The following is a 19,807-nucleotide window of genomic DNA, read 5'->3' as shown; positions in this document are numbered from 1 at the left end:
ATTAGGATAAATACTTATCGGACCACTCTCGTTATTTAGATTAGTTAGCATATGGTAGTCATTTGGTTTCCTTTCTAATCAATTTCCCCTTATTTCCAGTCACTTAGTGTTGAATTTATTATCTAATTTGCAAATGCAAATAACACAAATGAGTTGATGTTGAATCTAATCCAGTTGATTTAGTTCAATTGTTTTTAAATCCAATAGCAAAAGAATTTCAGTATACCGATGAATTTCATTTACTTTTGATATCCCCAACTACCACTCAAAAATATTGTCACGCAATTCCCTAGAGCTTAAAAAAACAAAATCGCATACGTTACCCTCCAGTATGCAGTATACAAAGGTTTCTAGTTTTCCTGGTTTTTTTTATTTGAAAAAAAAAAACGAACTCGAAACAGTGTCAGTTAGAATACTAAAAAATGCAAAGCTTTAGCTCAAACACTCACACATACACACACAGTGCATATGTAAAGCAAATTCAAACTGACTACGTAAATGAGATGGAGAAGTCAATGTACCCTTCTGAATGCTAGAGAAATGAAGTCAATTGCAATTTAATGCAGAGTCATAGAAACTCAAGTCAGAGTGCATAAATTTCATGAGTCTGCTTTGCTTCTCAACTATTCCCATGTTGCGGTCTCAGTCTCCCAAACATACCACCCGAGTCGAACACACACACACATAAACTAAGCAAGCGAGTAAACCTCTGGGGAGCGTCAACAAAAATCTATGTGATATGTACGTGATAACACATTCATATCTGTGAGTTCAAGAACGTTGATATTTCAAATGAAATGGAACGCAAAGCGAATGACGAAGAAGAACAAGATGAATTCCATCAAACTCATAAAACATAGTTCAGAATTCCATAAACGAATGTGCACTTTTTCCCAATAGATAAAACCAAGGCTTGCGGGTTTCTTTTGCTCAAGGAAATATTTTTGAGAATAATTTATTCCATTTTTTTCTGTAGAGGTGTTTTTAATAGATGTTACATTTATTTATTTATTTACAAAATTAGACTTATAGTATAATATAAGAATAATGCTAGAAGGAAAAGTAGCATTGGCTACAGAGGCCATCAGCTAAAGTTTATATTTAAAATTATGAATGGCAGTCTATTAGCAATTTCCGAAATTCGAAATTCCATCTTCTAGTTCCGCTTAAAATCTTCTTTGATACGTATTCTGAATACTTCATTGCAAAAAAAAAAACAAGTATATACGGCCGTAAGTTCGGCCAGGCCGAATCTTATGTACCCTCCACCATGGATTGCGTAGAAACTTCTACGAAAGACTGTCATCCACAATCGAATTAATTGGGTTGTGGTATCTTAAAACTTCTTAACATCGTTTTCTAAATTGTTAGTTAGTTCATACGTGGTATATATTAGACAAACAAAGTATGTATAGGTAAGTCTATAAATAATTACGAATCGATATGGACTTTTGTACGGTACGTAGAGAGCCAGAATTGAAATATGGGGGTCGCTTATATGTGGGCTATATACAATTATGAACTTGATACGGACTAATTTTTGTGTGATTGGGGATCTGAGGGCTATATATAACTATAGACCGATATGGACCTAGTTAGGCATGGTTGTTAACGGCACAATGTACCAAATTTCAACTGGCTCGGATGAAATTTGCTCCTCCAAGTGGCTCCAGAACCAAATCTCGGGATCGGTTTATATGGGGGCTATATATGATAATGGACTGATATGGACCACTTTTAGCATGGTTGTTAAATATCATATACTACCACCACGTACCAAATTTCAAGCAGATCGGATGAATTTTGTTTCTCCGAAAGGCTCCCGGGGTCAAACCTGGGGATCGGTTTATATGGAGGCTATATATAATTATGGACTGATATGAACCAATTCCTGTATGGTTGTTGGATACCATATACTAACATCACGTACCAAATTTCAACCGAATCGGATAAATTTTGCTCTTCCAAGAGGCTCCGGAGGTCAAATCTGGGGATCGGTTTATATGGGGGCTATATATAATTATAGACCGATTTCGACCAATTTTTGCATTGGTGTTTGAGGCCATATATTAACACCATGTACCAAATTTCAGCCGGATTGGATAAAATTGACTTCTCTTAGAGGCTCCGCAAGCCAAATCGGGGGATCGGTTTATATGGGGGCTATATATAATTATTGACCGATGTGGACTAATTTTTGCATAGTTGTTAAAGACCCTATACCAACACCAGGTACCAAATTTCAGCCGGATCGGATGAAATTTGCTTCTCTTAGAGTCCCCCAAGCCAAATCGGGGGATCGGTTTATATGGGGGCTATATATAATTATGAACCGATGTGGACCAATTTTTGCATGGTTGTTAGAGACCATATACCAACGCCATGTACCAAATTTCAGCCAGAAATTTCGGATGAAATTTGCTTCTCTTAGAGGCTTCGCAAGCCAAATCGGGGGATCGGTTCATATGGGGGCTTTATATAATTATGGACCGATGTGGACAATTTTTTGCATGGTTGTTAGACACCATATACCAACACCATGTACCAAATTTCAGCCCGATCGGATGAAATTTGCTTCTCGTAGAGGCTCCGCAAGCCAAATCGGGGGATCGGTTTATATGGGGGCTATACGTAAAAGTGGACCGATATGGCCAATTTGCAATACCATCCGACCTACATCAATATCAACTGCTTGTGCCAAGTTTCAAGTCGATAGCTTGTTTCGTTCGGAAGTTAGCGTGATTTCAACAGACGGACGGACGGACGGACTGCTCAGATCGACTCAGAATTTCACCACGACCCAGAATATATATACTTTATGGGATTTTAGAGCAATATTTCGATGTGTTACAAACGGAATGACAAAGTTAATATACCCCCATCCTATGGTGGAGGGTATATAGATAATACTAATTAAAGGACCAGGACATGCCTATTTTGTACAAGTTTTCAAGTTACATTTTTTGGGTTGATTACTGCATAACCTCATCCCTGTAGTGTTTCTTAGGAACGTTGGCATTGAAAGCTTCTTTGGGACAGTTCTTGACCTCTTCAATATATTTGAAAACGGGATACTTTCTTTTGTCCTCTCCAACACTTCTGAGTTCTGTTTTTTGATATTCCTGCTCATTGGGAGATGCGATTGTCTTTTCCATGGGAATATTAAAATTTCCCTTCCATGCAAGTGTTACCTTCGCCTTGCTCTTTATCATCTGGGTCATATTCATTGTGGTCAGGTAGGGGTTTTTCTCTCAAAATTTATGGGTTTTGGTTTTCCATGTCGAAGGCTATATAAAGGGGGTACATACCTAGCAAAAATAGTCGGAAGTTCTTCTCAAGGCACTTCCAAAAAAACTTCCCAAAAATGTTCTTTATTTTAACTGCACAGGAAGTTCATTTGAGTCAATTTCTTTAGAACTCGCTTTTTACATATTTTTAATGGGAATTTTTTTGTGTTTCAACTAGGTCAAAAAACAGATTAAGAATTAGTAAAATGGTACAAATTATTTAAATTTAGCCGAAAAAAATTCTAAATCCTTTGTAAAAATTTTCGTATTTTTGAAAATATTTGATCACAAAAGTTCCAGACAAGCGTTATAATGCATTAAAATTCACAAACAATTTTAAAAATTATTTATTTATCAAAATATCACAAAAAATTTCTTAATTCACATCCAAAACAATGAATTCGCCTCATACCTTAAGAAGTGATGCAAATTCAGTGCAGCGGCTGTTGAAATGCTGGACATCCGTCCTATGATAAGCCCATGTTAAATTCATCGCTTCTGCGTCAATTTGGCATCACTTCCGGATCCAAAAAGAACATTTTCACTACTTTTTTGGCGACGCTTTTTTTTGCAGGGTATACTTGAAGGTATTTATTTTATTGATAAATAATAAAATTTAAAATTCAAGTACACTTGTACAATTCCTATTGTGCATTGTTTTTTTTCTCCTGCGCATGTATAATGTGATAAAAAGTAAAAACGGTCGGAAAAAATATAAAATGTTTGTATCAGTTTATATTTTTACGAATTATGGCATTCAAACGGCCTATACAGCTATAACACGCTGCACAAAAGAGGTTCTCTGGTTCTTTGGCCCATTCCCGGCGTCTTAAAATTATCGACACTTTGTATTTCTAGTGCCAAATTTATGCACAAAAATCCAACTGCTTGAGTTTCGAAGATTTTGGTGATAGTATAAATGAAGCGACGTACCTCCGTTTTAAGCAATTCTTCGTTGACGCGTGCTATTTGAGTATCCATGGTCTGTATTCGAAATGTATATCGGTTTATATGGGGACTATATACAGCTATAATATCCTACACGATAGAGGGTGGAAGATGGATCGATGTGGTCCAATTTTTTCATGGTTGTTAATGGGAGTTACTAGCATCGCATATTAAATTTTAACCGGATCGGATGAAATTTTTTTTATCACAGAGGATTTGGATGTCAAATGTCAAATCTTGTAATCAGTTTATATGGGGGCTATATGTAAACGGGGTCATACATGGCCCATTTGTAATATAGTTCGATGTCAATAGAATTTACTTGAGCCAAGTTTCATGTCGATTGCTTGTTTCGTTCATGAGATAGCATGATTTTAACAGACGGACGGACGGACGGATATCGGTATATCGGCTCAGAATTTCCTCATGATCTAGAATGTTCTTCTACTTCATGGGTCTGAGACCAATTTGTGTTACAAACGGATTGACAAAGTTAGTTTACCCCCATTCTATGGTGGAGGGTATCTAAACATGGGGAAGTATGCATATGTGCCCATCAACCATATCTACAAACGCGTACCAGTGAACGTATGTGAAACATTGGGTTAGGTGCAATATTACTTACCCGCAACCATGTACCATTAAAGATGATTAGCGTAAGCCGCTTACGCAAACTACAAATAGATCGCGGTTGCCGTACGTTTAAAAATTTCATTTTAAAAAGTTTAAAAAAATTTACCAAAATTTTGGAACGAATTCTATCACAAATCTAACAAATTAAAAATTCTAATTTTACAATTTTGATCAAATTGTGGAAGTTGATATTGATAATATGTTTTTATTTAAAACAAGTATATACGGCCGTAAGTTCGGCCAGGCCGAATCTTATGTACCCTCCACCATGGATTGCATAGAAACTTTTACTAAAAGCTGTAATCCACAATCGAATTACTTGGGTTGCGGAATCACTTGCCGATGGCAAGGTATCGTAAAACTTCTTAACACCGTGTTCTCAATTGTAAGTTGGTCCATACGGGTTATAAATTAAACCAAAAAGGCCGATTAAATACGTATAATATTTTAATAATATTTTCTATAGAAATAAAATTTTGGCAAAACTTTCTATAGCAATAAAATTTGACAAAATTTTCTATAGAAATAAAATTTTGACAAAATTTTCTATAGAAATAAAATTTTGACAAATTTTTCTATAAAAACAAATTTTTGTCAAATTTTTCTACAGTAATAAAATTTTGACAAAATTTTCTATAAAAATAAAATTTTCACACATGTTTCTATAAAAACAAATTTTTCTATAGTAATAAAATTTTGACAAAATTTTCTATAGTAATAAAATTTTGCTATATTACTTTTGGGGATTGGCTATATATAACTATAGACCGATATGGACCAATTTTGGCATGGTTGTTAGCGGCCATATACTAGCGCAATGTACCAAATTTCAAACAGATCGGATGAATTTTGCTCTTCCAAGGGGCTCCGGAGGTCAAATCTGGGGATCGGTTTAAATGGGGGTTATATATAATTAAGAGCGGTATGGGCCAATTTTTGCATGGTTGTTAGAGACCATACATTAACACCACGTACCAAATTTCAAACAGATCGGGTGAATTTTGCTCTTCCAAGGGGCTCCGGAGGTCAAATCTGGGGATCGGTTTATATGGGGGCTACATATAATTATGGACCGATATGGACCAACTCCTGCATGGTTATCAGAGACCATATACTAACACCACGTACCAAATTTCAACCGCATCGGATGAATTTTGCTCATCCATTAGGCTACGGAGGTCAAATCTGGGGATCGGTTTATATGAGGGCTATATATAATTATGGACCGATGAGGACCAATTTTTGCATGGTTATTAGAGACCATATACTAACACCATGTACCAAATTTCAGCCAGATCGGGTGAAATATGCTTCTCTTAGAGGCTCCGCAAGCCAAATCTGGGGATCGGTTTATATGGGGGCTATATATGATTATGGACCGATAGGGACCAATTTTTGCGCGTTTGTTAAATACCATATACTAATACCATGTACCAAATTTCAGCCAGATCGGATGAAATTTGCTTCTCTTAGAGGCTCCGCAAGCCAAATCTGGGAATGGGTTTATATGGAGGCTATATATAATTATGGACCGATATGGACCAATTTTTGCATGGTTGATAGAGGCCATATACCTACTTACTTATACTTACTTTCAGCCGGATCGGATGAAATTTGCTTCTCTTAGAGGATCCGGATGGGTTTATATGGAGGCTATATATAATTATGGACCGATATGGACCAATTTTTGCATGGTTGATAGAGGCCATATACTTACACCATGTACCAAATTTCAATCGGATCGGATGAATTATGCTCCTCCAAGAAGCTCCGCAAGCCAAAACTGAGCGTCGGTTTATATAGGGGCTATACGTAAAAGTGGTCCGATATGGCCCATTTGCAATACCATTCGACCTATATCAATAACAGCTACTTGTGCCAAGTTTCAAGTCGATAGCTTGTTTCGTTCGGAAGTTAGCGTGATTTCAATAGACGGACGGACGGGCATGCTTAGATCGACTCAGAATTTCACCACGAACCAAAATATATATACTTTATGGGGTCTTAGAGCAATATTTCGATGTGTTACAAACGGAATGACAAAGTTAATATACCCCCATCCTATGGTGGAGGGTTTACAAAGAGCCCATAGTCGAAATTTTATTTTTAGAAACAATTTTCTCCAAATTTTATTTCTATAGAAAAAGTTCTCAAAATTTTATTCTATAGAAAATTTTCTCAAAACTTTGATTTATATAAAAAAGATAATTTGTTCAAATTTTATTTGTATAGAAAATGTTGTAAATATTTTATCTCTATAAAAAATGTTCTCTAAATTTTATTTCTATAGAAAATTTTGTCTATATTTCTAAATTTTATTTCTATAGAAAATTTTGTCTATATTTCTATAGAAAATTTTGTCAAAATTTTATTTCTAACGAAAATTTTGTCTAGACTTTATTTCTATAGAAAATTTTGTCAAAATTTTATTTCTATAGAAAATTTTGTCAAAATTTTATTTCTATAGAAAATTTTCTCAAAATTTTATTTCTTTTGAAAATTTGGTCAAAATTTTATTTTTACAGAAAATTTTTTCAACTTTTTATTTCTAATGAAAATGTTGTCCAAACTTTATTTCTATACAAAATTCTGTCAATTTTTTATTACTATAGAAAATTTTGTCAAAATTTCATTTCTATAGAAAATTTGTTAAAATTTTTTTTCTATAGAAAATGTTGTTAAAATTTTATGTCTAAAGAAAAATTTATCAAAATTTTATTTCTATAGAAAATTTTCTCAAAAATTTATTTCTCTAGAAAATTTATCAAAATTTTATTCCTTTAGAAAATGTTGTTAAAATTTTATGTCTAAAGAAAAATTTGTCAAAATTTTATTTCTGTAGAAAATTTTCTCAAAAATTTATTTCTCTAGAAAATTTGTCAAAATTTTATTCCTTTAGAAAGTTTTCTCAAAATTTTATTTCTATAAGAAATGTTCTAAAGATTTTATTTCTCTTAAAGATTTTGTCAATTTTTTTTTCTATTGAAAATTTTCTCCACATTTTTTTCTATACAAAATTTTGTCAAAATTTTACTTCAATAGAAATTTTTGTCAACATTTTATTTCTATAGAAAAATTTTTCAAAATTTTATTTCTATAGAAAATTTTGTCAAAATTGTATTTCTATAGAAAATATTCTAAAAATATATTTTTAAAGAACACAACCAACAATAACAAAACAAAACGAAGGGAAAAAGAAAAATTTTATGTCTAAAGAAAAATTTGTCAAAATTTTATTTCTTTAGAAAATTTTCTCAAAAATTTATTTCTCTAGAAAAGTTGTCAAAATTTTATTCCTTTAGAAAGTTTTCTCAACATTTTTTATATTTTAAAAATTTTGTCAATATTTTATTTATATGGAAATTTTTGTCAAAATTTTATTTTTACAGAAAATTTGCTCAAAATTTTATCCTATAAAAAATGTTCCCAAAATTTTATTTCTTTATGAAATTTTCTCAAAATTTTATTTCTATAAAAAATGTTCTAAAGATTTTATTTCTCTTAAAGATTTTGTCAATTTTTTTCTATTGAAAATTTTCTCCACATTTTTTTCTATACAAAATTTTGTCAAAATTTTACTTCAATAGAAATTTTTGTCAACATTTTATTTCTATAGAAAAATTTTATATCTATAGAAAATTTTTGATCAAAATTGTATTTCTATAGAAAATATTCTAAAAATATATTTTTAAAGAACAAAACCAACAATAACAAATCAAAACGAAGGGAAAAAGAAAAATTTTATGTCTAAAGAAAAATTTGTCAAAATTTTATTTCTTTAGAAAATTTTCTCAAAAATTTATTTCTCTAGAAAATTTGTCAAAATTTTATTCCTTTAGAAAGTTTTCTCAACATTTTTTTATCTTTTAAAAATTTTGTCAATATTTTATTTATATGGAAATTTTTGTCAAAATTTTATTTTTACAGAAAATTTGCTCAAAATTTTATCCTATAAAAAATGTTCCCAAAATTTTATTTCTTTAGAAAATTTTCTCAAAATTTTATTTCTATAAAAAATGTTCTAAAGATTTTATTTCTCTTAAAGATTTTGTCAATTTTTTTTCTATTGAAAATTTTCTCCACATTTTTTTCTATACAATATTTTGTCAAAATTTTACTTCAATAGAAATTTTTGTCAACATTTTATTTCTATAGAAAAATTTTATATCTATAGAAAATTTTTGATCAAAATTGTATTTCTATAGAAAATATTCTAAATATATATTTTTAAAGAACAAAACCAACAATAACAAATCAAAACGAAGGGAAAAAGAAGAGGAAGCACGCTCAAAATAAACCCAGCCAACTGCACTCAAATCGATGATTTGACAGTGGCATAGGAATTGGCATTGTTTCGAATTTATTTCGGCATAAGCCGGCTATCATGCAAAACCTTTTTTCGGAAGGTTCAAGTGTGATTAATTGTTGAGTTTAATGAACTGCCTGAATTTATTCTGATAATGGGTTGATAGTTTTGCTGCAAGTAGAGGATGCTGATGAGGAATGTGCTAATTCCAACACGTGCGTCCATCCAACCATCTTGCAGTCTTTAGGGCTTGCCAAATAAATTTGACAAACATTCTTTCCTCTGTTGGTTAAGCTACACTTCTAGTTTAGTCAATGTATAATTTTAAGCTGAAATAAAAAAACAACAACAATTTAATTACTCTATATACTTTTCTTCTTTAAATATACGCAGTTAAAATTTAGTTCCCACTATAGTGACCATGTTTCTGTAAAACCTTTGTATTTGCAAATGATTCTGTATCACTTTCAAGTATCTTCGTTCATTGTGAAAAGCTTTTAAAAACTTGAAACACAAGAATCCATTTAGCAATTCACCTTCACATACATCCACATAAGAACTTGTGATATAACCCACACAAAGTTGAAATTGAAATGTTCTTTTCTCTCTTTTAGAAAATTTTCCACTATTTTCTAGTTAGTGCATTTTCGTAAATAACGCTCATCCACAAACGAAATGATTCAGTGATTCAATTAAAATTGTTTGGTTGCAGCTCATCCACAGGTGTTTGCTTTACAAGATAGTTAATTGATAATGGTTATGCCTGGCTTGTATACATTTTGTGTTCAATTTGCATAAAAGTTGCAGGCAACAGCAGAACTACCATGTAATTAATGTCCGTCCGTCCGTTGGTCCATTCCATTCATGAACTTTTGCACTGACATTCAAACCAACTGTCACTACTTCTTGCCACTTTTCTCACAATATAAATTAATTAGATTCTTCACTGGAACTACTTCGGACGCCCTGTATAACGCCCAGCAATTTCTCACCTTTGGACTTTCTCATTTACTTACAGGCTGGGATGATTGGAGCGATTTCACAGTGTGCAGTGTGGCCTGTGGCAAGGGAGTGCAGCAACGTTTTCGGCGTTGCCTTCTCGATAATCCCATGGTTGATATGAAAATGAATTTCAATGAAATCGAAGAGGAAGAAATCCAAGCGGAAGAAGAGGAACTGGAAGTAGAACAACAAGTGGAAGAGTATGATGATGATGCCGAACACATCACTGAAGATTTGGATGCTGAGATGGCCGAGGAGGAAAAACAATACGATGACATTGATCGAATGATTTTTGAGGATGATGATGACGACGACGATGATGATGATGAAATTATGAAGCAACTCAGAGCTATTGACAAGAACTTTGACAATCAACCGGATGCATCACACACTCGTAATCGCCAACAAATGGACGATGATGTGTATGGGCATAGCGATGATTTTGTAAATAGCCGTTACGAGGATACGGAAGTAGCATCATCACAAAAAAAGTATCGTCGTCGCAGGCCAAAACTATCACATACTATTGTTGCCAGTATCGAAGGAGAAGAGGATGCTGAAGTGGAGGATGATACCATAGCTCTGGAAATGCTAGGCCAACCGGATATATACGAAATGGACAACAACATGTTGCACTTTGTGACAGCTTCACCACTATCATCATCATCAGCATTGGCAGCAGCTGTGAAATCCTTGAGTGGAAAAACGAAAAAACTTGGCAAAATGGCAAAAACGTCAACTACAACTACGACAACCACTGAACAGGCCGAAATTATGCGCATATTTGAGGGTGATTTTAACGATGTCTACAGTGAACGAATCTACAATGAGAGTCCATTTAATGGACCCCAGTTGGCCGATGAGAAAAAGGATGTCAAAACGCATAAAAAAGGCCAACGAACATCAGGAGCAACATCAACATCGACAAAACATAAACGCCATAAATCAGCAAAAATCGTCAGCACCATGTTCTGTGAGGGTTACAACATTGAGCAGAGAACTTGTAACAACTTTGAATGCAATGGTGAGTGATTTCGAAATTGTTTTCATTTACAGCAAATATATTCAAATGGAATTTTATGGTGTAAAATGCAAGTGCATATCTTGTGATGATGATGGACTGACACTTCATGAAAGGATTCATTGAAAATGTCAAATGAAAAGATTCATCATTTGTTTCGTTGCAAAGAAAGGAAAGGAAAGAGACTTGACATGGATATTTGGAATGAAAATTGATACATTTTCCATTCCTGTATATTTTGAATGACTAGGTGGTTGGTCCCTAAACCCTTTTTAAATTGATATGCAAGTTAGACTGGAATGCTGGTAAGAGCCAAGGAGTTGCTTTGTTTGTACGAAAGTTGACTGTTACCGAATTTAGGTCTGATTGCTTTATATTTGACTGGAAAACCACACAAGTGGCTATCGTTAGAACCATTGATCGCTACCATCATACTGACAGTGCTGCATCGCGTCCAAAAAGTGTACAAAAAACGGATGTCTATGGAACTAAGCACGCGTCAGCCAAAATGAATGGGAAAGGAAAATCTCCCTCCTATTCTATGGCACACTTCCACCAAACCCTCCGGCTCTCAATCCGTTGGACTTTTGGCCGTGGGGCTTTTTGAAGAGTAAGATTGGCGCAAAAAAACACAATACCATAGTTTGTATTTTTTTTTTTTCGAAGACGGCCCTACCCCGCGAATGAGCTAAAATACCGATGAGCCATTATCGTGCAGCGTGTGATGACTTAAAAAGGAGGCTCCTCGTTTCATTTAAACCGCACAGTGGCCACCAAGATTTTATGGTGGAAAAATAGAAAATTTTGTCAAAATTTTATTTCTATAGAAAATTTTATCAACATTTTATTTCTATTGAAAATTTCGTCAAAATTTTATTTCTATAGCAATTTTTATCAAAATTTTATTTCCATACAAAATTTTGTCTATATGTAATTTTTATAGCCAAATTTGTCAACATTTTATTTCCAAAAAAAAAAAAATTGATTCTGTGTCGGTCGGACACCCAATACAGTTGTACATCCCGATGTGATTCTAAGTCGACATGTGGGCAATTCTGTGTCGATGCCAAGAATAAATCCAGATCTCTGGAGGATGGAAATGAAAATTTTCTCAAAACTTTATTTCTATAGCAAATAAAGTCAAAATTTTATTTCTGTAGAAAATTTTATCAAAACTATATTTCTTTAGAAATAATTTTCAATATTTTATTTCTATAGAAAATTTTGAAAAAAATTCATTTCTATAGAAAATTTTATTTTTAGGGTACATTTCTTTGGAAATATTTTTCAAAATTTTAATTCTATAGAAAATTTTTTCAAAATATTATTTCTAGAGAAAAGTTTGTCAAAATTTGTCAAAAATATTGACAAAATTCTATAGAAAATGTTTTCAATATTTTATTTCTATAGAAAATTTGGTCAAAATTTTTATTTTATTTCAATAGAAAATGTTATCAACATTTTATTTCTATAGAAAATTTTGTCAACATTTTATTTCTATAGAAAATTTTTGTCAAAATTTTTTTCCATAGAAGATTTTGCCAAAATTTTATTTCTATAGAAAATTTTGTCAATATTTTATTTTTATAGAAAATTCTGTCAAAATTTTATTTCTACGGAAAATTTTGTCAAAATTTCATTTCTAAAGAAAATTTTGCATAAGTTTATTTCTACAGAAAATTTTGTAATAATTTTTATTTTATTTCAATAGAAAATCTTATCAAAACTTTAGTTCTATAGAAAATTTTTTCAAAATATTATTTCTAATATAGAATATTTTGTCAAAACTTTATTTCTATAGAAAATATTGTCAATATTTTATTTCTATAGAAACTCTTGTCAACATATTATTTCTATAGAAAATGTTTGTCAAAATTTTTTTCCATAGAAGATTTTGTCAAAATTTTTTTTCAATAGAAGATTTTGCCAAAAATTTTTTTCTATAGAAAATTTTGTCAAAATTGTATTTCGTTTTGTTTTGTTATTGTTGGTTTATTCTTAAATCATATTGTTGTTTTTAAATTATATTTCTATAGAAAAATTTGGTAAAATTTTATTTCTATAGAAAATTTTGTCAAAATTTGATTTCCATAGAAAATGTTGTCAAAATTTTATTTTCATAGAAAATTTTTTCAAAATTGTATTTCTGTAAAAAATTTTGTCAAAATTTTATTTCTATAGAAAACGTTGCCAAAATCTTATTTCTATAAAAAATTTTGTCCAAATTTCATTTCTAAAGAAAATTTTATCAAAATTGTATTTATAAAAAAAAATTTGTCAAAATTTCATTTCTATAAAAAATTTTGTCAAAATTTTATTTCTGTAGAAAATTTTGTCTAAATTTTATTTCCATAGAAAATTTTGTCAAAATTTTACTTCTATAGAAAACGTTGCCAATTTTTTTTATAGAAAATTTTGTCCAAATTTCATTTCTGTAGAAAATTTTGTCAAGATTTTATTTCTATAGCAAGTTTTATCAAAATTTTATTTCTATAGAAAATTTTGTCTAAATTTTATTTCCTTAGAAAATTTTGTCAAAATTTTATTTATACAGAAAATTTAGTCAAAACCTTTTTTTTGGGAAATATTTTTCAAAGTTTTATTTCTATAGAAAATTTTGTTAAAATTTTATTTCTGTAGAAAATTTTGCCAAAATTTTATTTCTAGAGAATATTTTTTTAGAAATATTTTTCAAAATTTTACTTCTATAAAAAAATTTTTCAAAATACTATTTCTAGAGAAAACTTTATAAATATTTTATTTCTATAGAAAATTTTGTCAAAATTTTATTTCTACAAAAAATATCGTCAAAATTTTATTTCTATAGAAAATTTTTGTCAAAGTTTTTTTCCGTACAAGATTTGGCCAAAATTTTATTTCTATAGACAATTTTGTTGAAATAGTATATGTATAAAAAACAAAATTTTATTTCTATAGAAAATTTTGTCCAAATTTCATTTCTGTAGAAAATTTTATAAAAATTTTATTTTTAAAGAAAATGTTGTCAAAATTTTATTTCATATTTGTTGTTTTCATCTCAGCTTTAAAACCATTGTGTTGACTAAACTACAAGAGTAGCTTAACCAACAGAGGAAAAGATTGTTTGTCAAATTTATTTGAGCAAAGCCCTATAAACTGCAAGATGGTTGGATGGACGTACGTTTCGGAATTACCACTTTCCTCATCAGCATCCTCTACTTGCAGCAAAACCATCAAGCAATTATCAGAATATATTCAGGCAGTTCACTTAACCCATGGTGAACCACACTTGAACCTTTCGAAAAAAGGTTTATGATAGCCGGCTTATGCCGAAATAAATTCATATAAACATTTCTCTTTTCCTTTGCCACCATCAAAGCATCGATTTGGGTGCAGTTGGCTGGGGTTATTTTGAGCGTGCTTCCTCTTAGTTAATTAGTGTTTTGTTTTTTATTGTGGGTTTGTCTTCAATCATATTTGTTGTTTTGATCTCAGGGAATGTGGTAATTCCGAAACGTGCGTCCATCCAACCATCTTGCAGTTTATAGGGCTTTGCCCAAATAAATTTGACAAACATTCTTTTCCTCTGTTGGATAAGCTACTCTTGTAGTTTAGTCAACACAATGGTTTTAAAGCTGAAATCAAAACAACAAATATGATTGAAGTACAAACCCACAATAAAAAACAAAAAAATTTATTTCTATAGAAAATTTTGTCCAAATTTTATTTCAATAGAAAATTTTGTCAGGATTTTATTTCTGTTAAAAATTTTGTCAAAATTTGATTTCCATAGAAAATTTTGTCAAGATTTTATTTCTGATATTTATTTTGTAAAAATTTTATTTCCATAGAAAATTTTATCACAATTTTATTTCTACAGAAAATTTTGTCAATTTATTTCTATCGAAATTTTTGTCAAAATTTTATTTCTATAAAAAATTTTTGTTAAAATTTAATTTGTATAGAAAAATTTGATAATATTTGATTTATATATAAAATAAAAACTGATTATAAAATTTGATGTTATATCCTAAATTGTTAGTTTATGAACAATAAAACTAAAAAGCAACGAGAAATTTCTTTATCTTATATATCAAATGTCAATATTTATGTAGTGATGGTGTACAGTAACACATATTTGCTTGTGATCAACTTTATTTTCCTTAGACGTGTTAAAAAATGGTCCACAAAAGCAAACTCTCAAAAGCTAAACAAATTTGTTTATGTTTTCTAATTCCATCATCATTATTATACTCGAATTTTATCTTAAAGTTATTGTGGCGGACAAATAATGTTGACATTAAACTTAGGACTCTCTATATTTCCCCACAGGGCATATCAACACATAACTTTATTTGACATACACATAAATACATCCATTAGATGACAACAAAAAAAAACATTAATATCCCATATATTTTTATTTATTACATTCACTTGCAGATGATATCAATGATTTATTGAAATTCTACCGCAAATATCCCACAACGGAGGAAACAAATACAGCCTCAACACAAACTTTAAATGTGGATTCCAATACGGTGGCACAATCGTCATCAACATCATCGTCGTCCTCATCATCAGCGCCATCATCATCATCATCGTCAGCGGTATGGCCATCATCAGCAGCCGCAGCATCAGTGGCAAACTTAGCTGCCATTGGAGCTCCACAATCGAATTTGGCAAATGATTTGGGCCCTTGGAATAGTTTGACTGAAGCATATAATCAAAATATGAATACCATTACTCCAATTCCCATAAATACTGGATTTGTACAGTCTTGGCATAATTTGTTAAATTTCACCATAATGTTAACGATACGAGCAAAGGTAAGTTTGTTATCTGTTTCGAAAAAGTTTGAAGAAATAAAAAACACGAATGTAACATGGTGTGAGTTAAGTTCTATTTAATATAGGAGGGAAAGTATCCTTAGGGAGATTTTTTTGTAGATTTGGGGCAGAATTTAGCATAACTAAGAACGGCAGTTTCGCACGAATTACGATCAACAAAGCCATCACATACTGCACAAAAGAGTCAGTATTTTAACGACGAACCAGACTTACTTGTTTAATAATAAATGTGATATTAACTAAATAAACAAAAATATATATTTAAAATTTTTTTGTTAGTTGGTTAGGTTTTCTTTTTTAGTTTTTTAGTTTTCTGTGTCAATAATTTTTTTAATTGGTAATACTGTTTATGATATTTGTTCTGTGTTAATGTTAAGAAGAACAAGTATATACGGCCGTAAGTTCGGGCAGGCCGAAGCTTATGTACCCTCCACCATGGATTGCGTAGTAACTTCTTCTGAACACTACCATCCACAATCGAATTACTTGGGTTGCGGTAACGCTTGCCGATGGCAAGATATCTTTAAACCTCCTAACACCGTCTTCTAAATTATAAGTAAGTCCATACGTGGTATATATTAAATTAAAAAAGACCGATTGAATACGTATACAATTCACTTTGACAAAATTTTCTATAGAAATAAACTGTTGGTAGGTTATTTTTGGCTCGAGTGGCAACCATGATTATGAACCGATATGGACCAATTTTTGTGTGATTGGGGATCGGCTATATATAACTATAGACCGATATGGACCACTTTCGGAATGGTTGTTAGCGGCCATATAATAACACCACGTTCCAAATTTGAATCGGATCGGATGAAATTTGCTTCGCTTAGAGGCTCCGCAAGCCAAATCTGGGGATCGGTTTATATGGGGGCTATATATAATTATGAACCGATGTGGACCAATTGTTGCATGTATGTCAGAGACCATACGTTCCTGTCAGAGACCATACGTTCCACATTTGAACCGGAATGGACGACTTTTGCTCCTACAAGAGGCTCCGGAGGTCAAATCTAGAAAACAGTTTATATGGGGGCTATATATAATTATGGACCGATATGGACATATTCTGGCACGGTTGTTAGATACCATATACTAACACCTTGTTATAAATTTCAACAGGATCGGATTAAATTTGCTTCTCTTAGTGGCTCCTCAAGCCAAATCTGGGGATCGGTTTATACGGGAGCTATATATACTTCTGAACCGATGTGGACCAATTTTTGCATGGTTGTTAGAGACCATATACCAACATCATGCACCAAATTTCAGCCGGATCGTATGAAATTTGTTTCTCTTTGAGGCTCCGCAAGTCAAATTTGGGGATCGGTTTATATGGGGGCTGCATATAATTATATACCGATATGGACCAATTTTTGAGTGGTTGTTAGAGACCATATACCAACACAATGTACCAAATTTCAGCAGGATCGGATGAAATATGCTTCTCTTAGAGGCTTCGCAAATAAATCTGAGGGTCTGTTTATATGGGGGCTATACGTAAAAGTGGACCGATATAGCCCATTTGCGGCGCTACGAATATGGGCCCCAGGAAAATAAGCCCCAAACAGTAAATGAAGCAGAACCCCAAATTTGGGGTCGTCTTTCATTATGAATACAAGCCCCATGAACATGGGCCCCATTTTTATGAATGATAGAAACGAAGATGGACCCCAAAAAAACGTTGGGGCCCATTTTCATTAAGTATTTTTGAGTGTAGGAAGATGGGCCCCAAAATTACGAAAGAGTGCCCCAAAATTAAAAAAACATGCATCAAAATAATTACTAAAGATTTTGTACATCTAAGAGTATTTTTAAATGCAACTTTTTAATGCTTATTTAAAAATTATAGTTTACATCAATGCACTAAAACCCAATCTTAAAATCGCGCGATTTTTCGGAAAAATATATTTTGCTTTCATTTCCTCCCACTAACAAAAGTCCAGTATATAATTGGGCAAAAAAGGTTTAACAAGGATTGTAATATTAATTTTCAAATTTTTTTAGTACAATCGAATAATAAGATTGGGTTTTAGTGCATTGATGTAAACTATAATTTTTAAATAAGCATTAAAAAGTTGCATTTAAAAATACTCTTAGATGTACAAAATCTTTAGTAATTATTTTGATGCATGTTTTTTTAATTTTGGGGCACTCTTTCGTAATTTTGGGGCCCATCTTCCTACACTCAAAAATACTTAATGAAAATGGGCCCCAACGTTTTTTTGGGGTCCATCTTCGTTTCTATCATTCATAAAAATGGGGCCCATGTTCATGGGGCTTGTATTCATAATGAAAGACGACCCCAAATTTGGGGTTCTGCTTCATTTACTGTTTGGGGCTTATTTTCCTGGGGCCCATATTCGTAGCGCCGGTATAAATATAATTGAATATGTCGGTCGCAAATTATTTTATTTATATAGACCTGATTAATTTTTTTAAGAAAACTCAAATAATTATAAGTTAAGAAAGTTCTATATCATATGAACTCTTATAAAATAGCAAAAAAATAAAAACATGAAATAATTTTAAATAAATAATACTATACAACAATAACTGAATAACTTTCAGTTTAAAAAATATTGAGTTTTGATGGCAAAAATAAATTGAATTTTTAGTTAAATCAACTAAAAAACAAGTAAGGAAAGTCTAAAGTCGGGCGGGGCCGACTATATTATACCCTGCACCTTTGTAGACCTAAATTTTCGATACCATAACACATCCGTTAAATGTGTTGGGGGCTATATATAAAGGTTGTTCCAAATACATACATTTAAATATCACTCGATCTGGACAGAATTTGATAGACTTCTACAAAATCTATAGACTCAAAATTTAAGTGCACTAGGGTGGAACACAATCTTAGTAAAAAAATATGGGAAACATTTAAATCTGAAGCAATTTTAAGGAAACTTCGCAAAAGTTTATTTATGATTTATCGCTCGATATATATGTACTAGAAGTTTAGGAAAATTAGAGTCATTTTTACAACTTTTCGACTAAGCAGTGGCGATTTAACAAGGAAAATGTTGGTATTTTGACCATTTTTGTCGAAATCAGAAAAACATATATATTGGAGCTATATCTAAATCTGAACCGATTTCAATCAAATTTTGCACACTTCACTATACTACTAATTGTACTCCTAGTGCAAAATTTCAACCAAATTGGGCCAAAACTCTGGCTTCTGGGGCCATATTAGTCCATATCGGGCGAAAAATATATATGGAAGCTATATCTAAATCTGAACCGATTTCAATCAAATTTGGTACACATGACTATACTACCAATTGTACTCCTTGTGCAAAATTTCAAGCTAACCGGGATAAAACTCTGGCTTCTGGGTCCATATAAGTGCATATCGGGCAAAAGATATATATGGGAGCTATACCTAAATCTGAATCGATTTCAACCAAATTTGGCACGCATAGCTACAATGCTAAATCTACTCCCTGTGCAAAATTTCAACCAAATTGGGCCAAAATTCTGGCTTTTGGGATCATATTAGTCCATATCGGGCGAAAGATATATATGGGAGCTATACCTAAATCTGAACCGATTTCAATCAAATTTTGCACACTTGACTATACTACTAATTGTACTCCTAGTGCAAAATTTCAACCAAATTCGGCCAAAAATTTGGCTTCTGGGGCCATATAAGTCCATATCGGGCGAAAGATATATATAGGAGCTATATCTAAATCTGAACCGATTTCAATCAAATTTTGCACACTTGACTATACGACTAAGTGTTATGTTTGTACAAAATTTCAAG

General features: G+C 31.8%; 1 protein-coding gene across 1 annotated transcript in view; it reads left to right on the top strand.

Moving 5' to 3' along the window:
- The window catches only part of LOC142220484 (uncharacterized), a 94,054-nt gene that overhangs the window by 62,867 nt on the left and 11,380 nt on the right, over nucleotides 1-19,807 (top strand). Inside the window, exons 4-5 of the mRNA XM_075289660.1 lie at nucleotides 10,193-11,200; nucleotides 15,620-16,005. Coding sequence (XP_075145775.1) covers nucleotides 10,193-11,200; nucleotides 15,620-16,005 — 1,394 coding nt within the window. The remainder of the gene's footprint in view (nucleotides 1-10,192; nucleotides 11,201-15,619; nucleotides 16,006-19,807) is intronic.

This window comes from Haematobia irritans, chromosome 1 (assembly GCF_050003625.1).
Source record: "Haematobia irritans isolate KBUSLIRL chromosome 1, ASM5000362v1, whole genome shotgun sequence".
Taxonomy (NCBI): domain Eukaryota; kingdom Metazoa; phylum Arthropoda; class Insecta; order Diptera; family Muscidae; genus Haematobia; species Haematobia irritans.
This window is presented reverse-complemented; position numbering and strand designations above follow the sequence as displayed.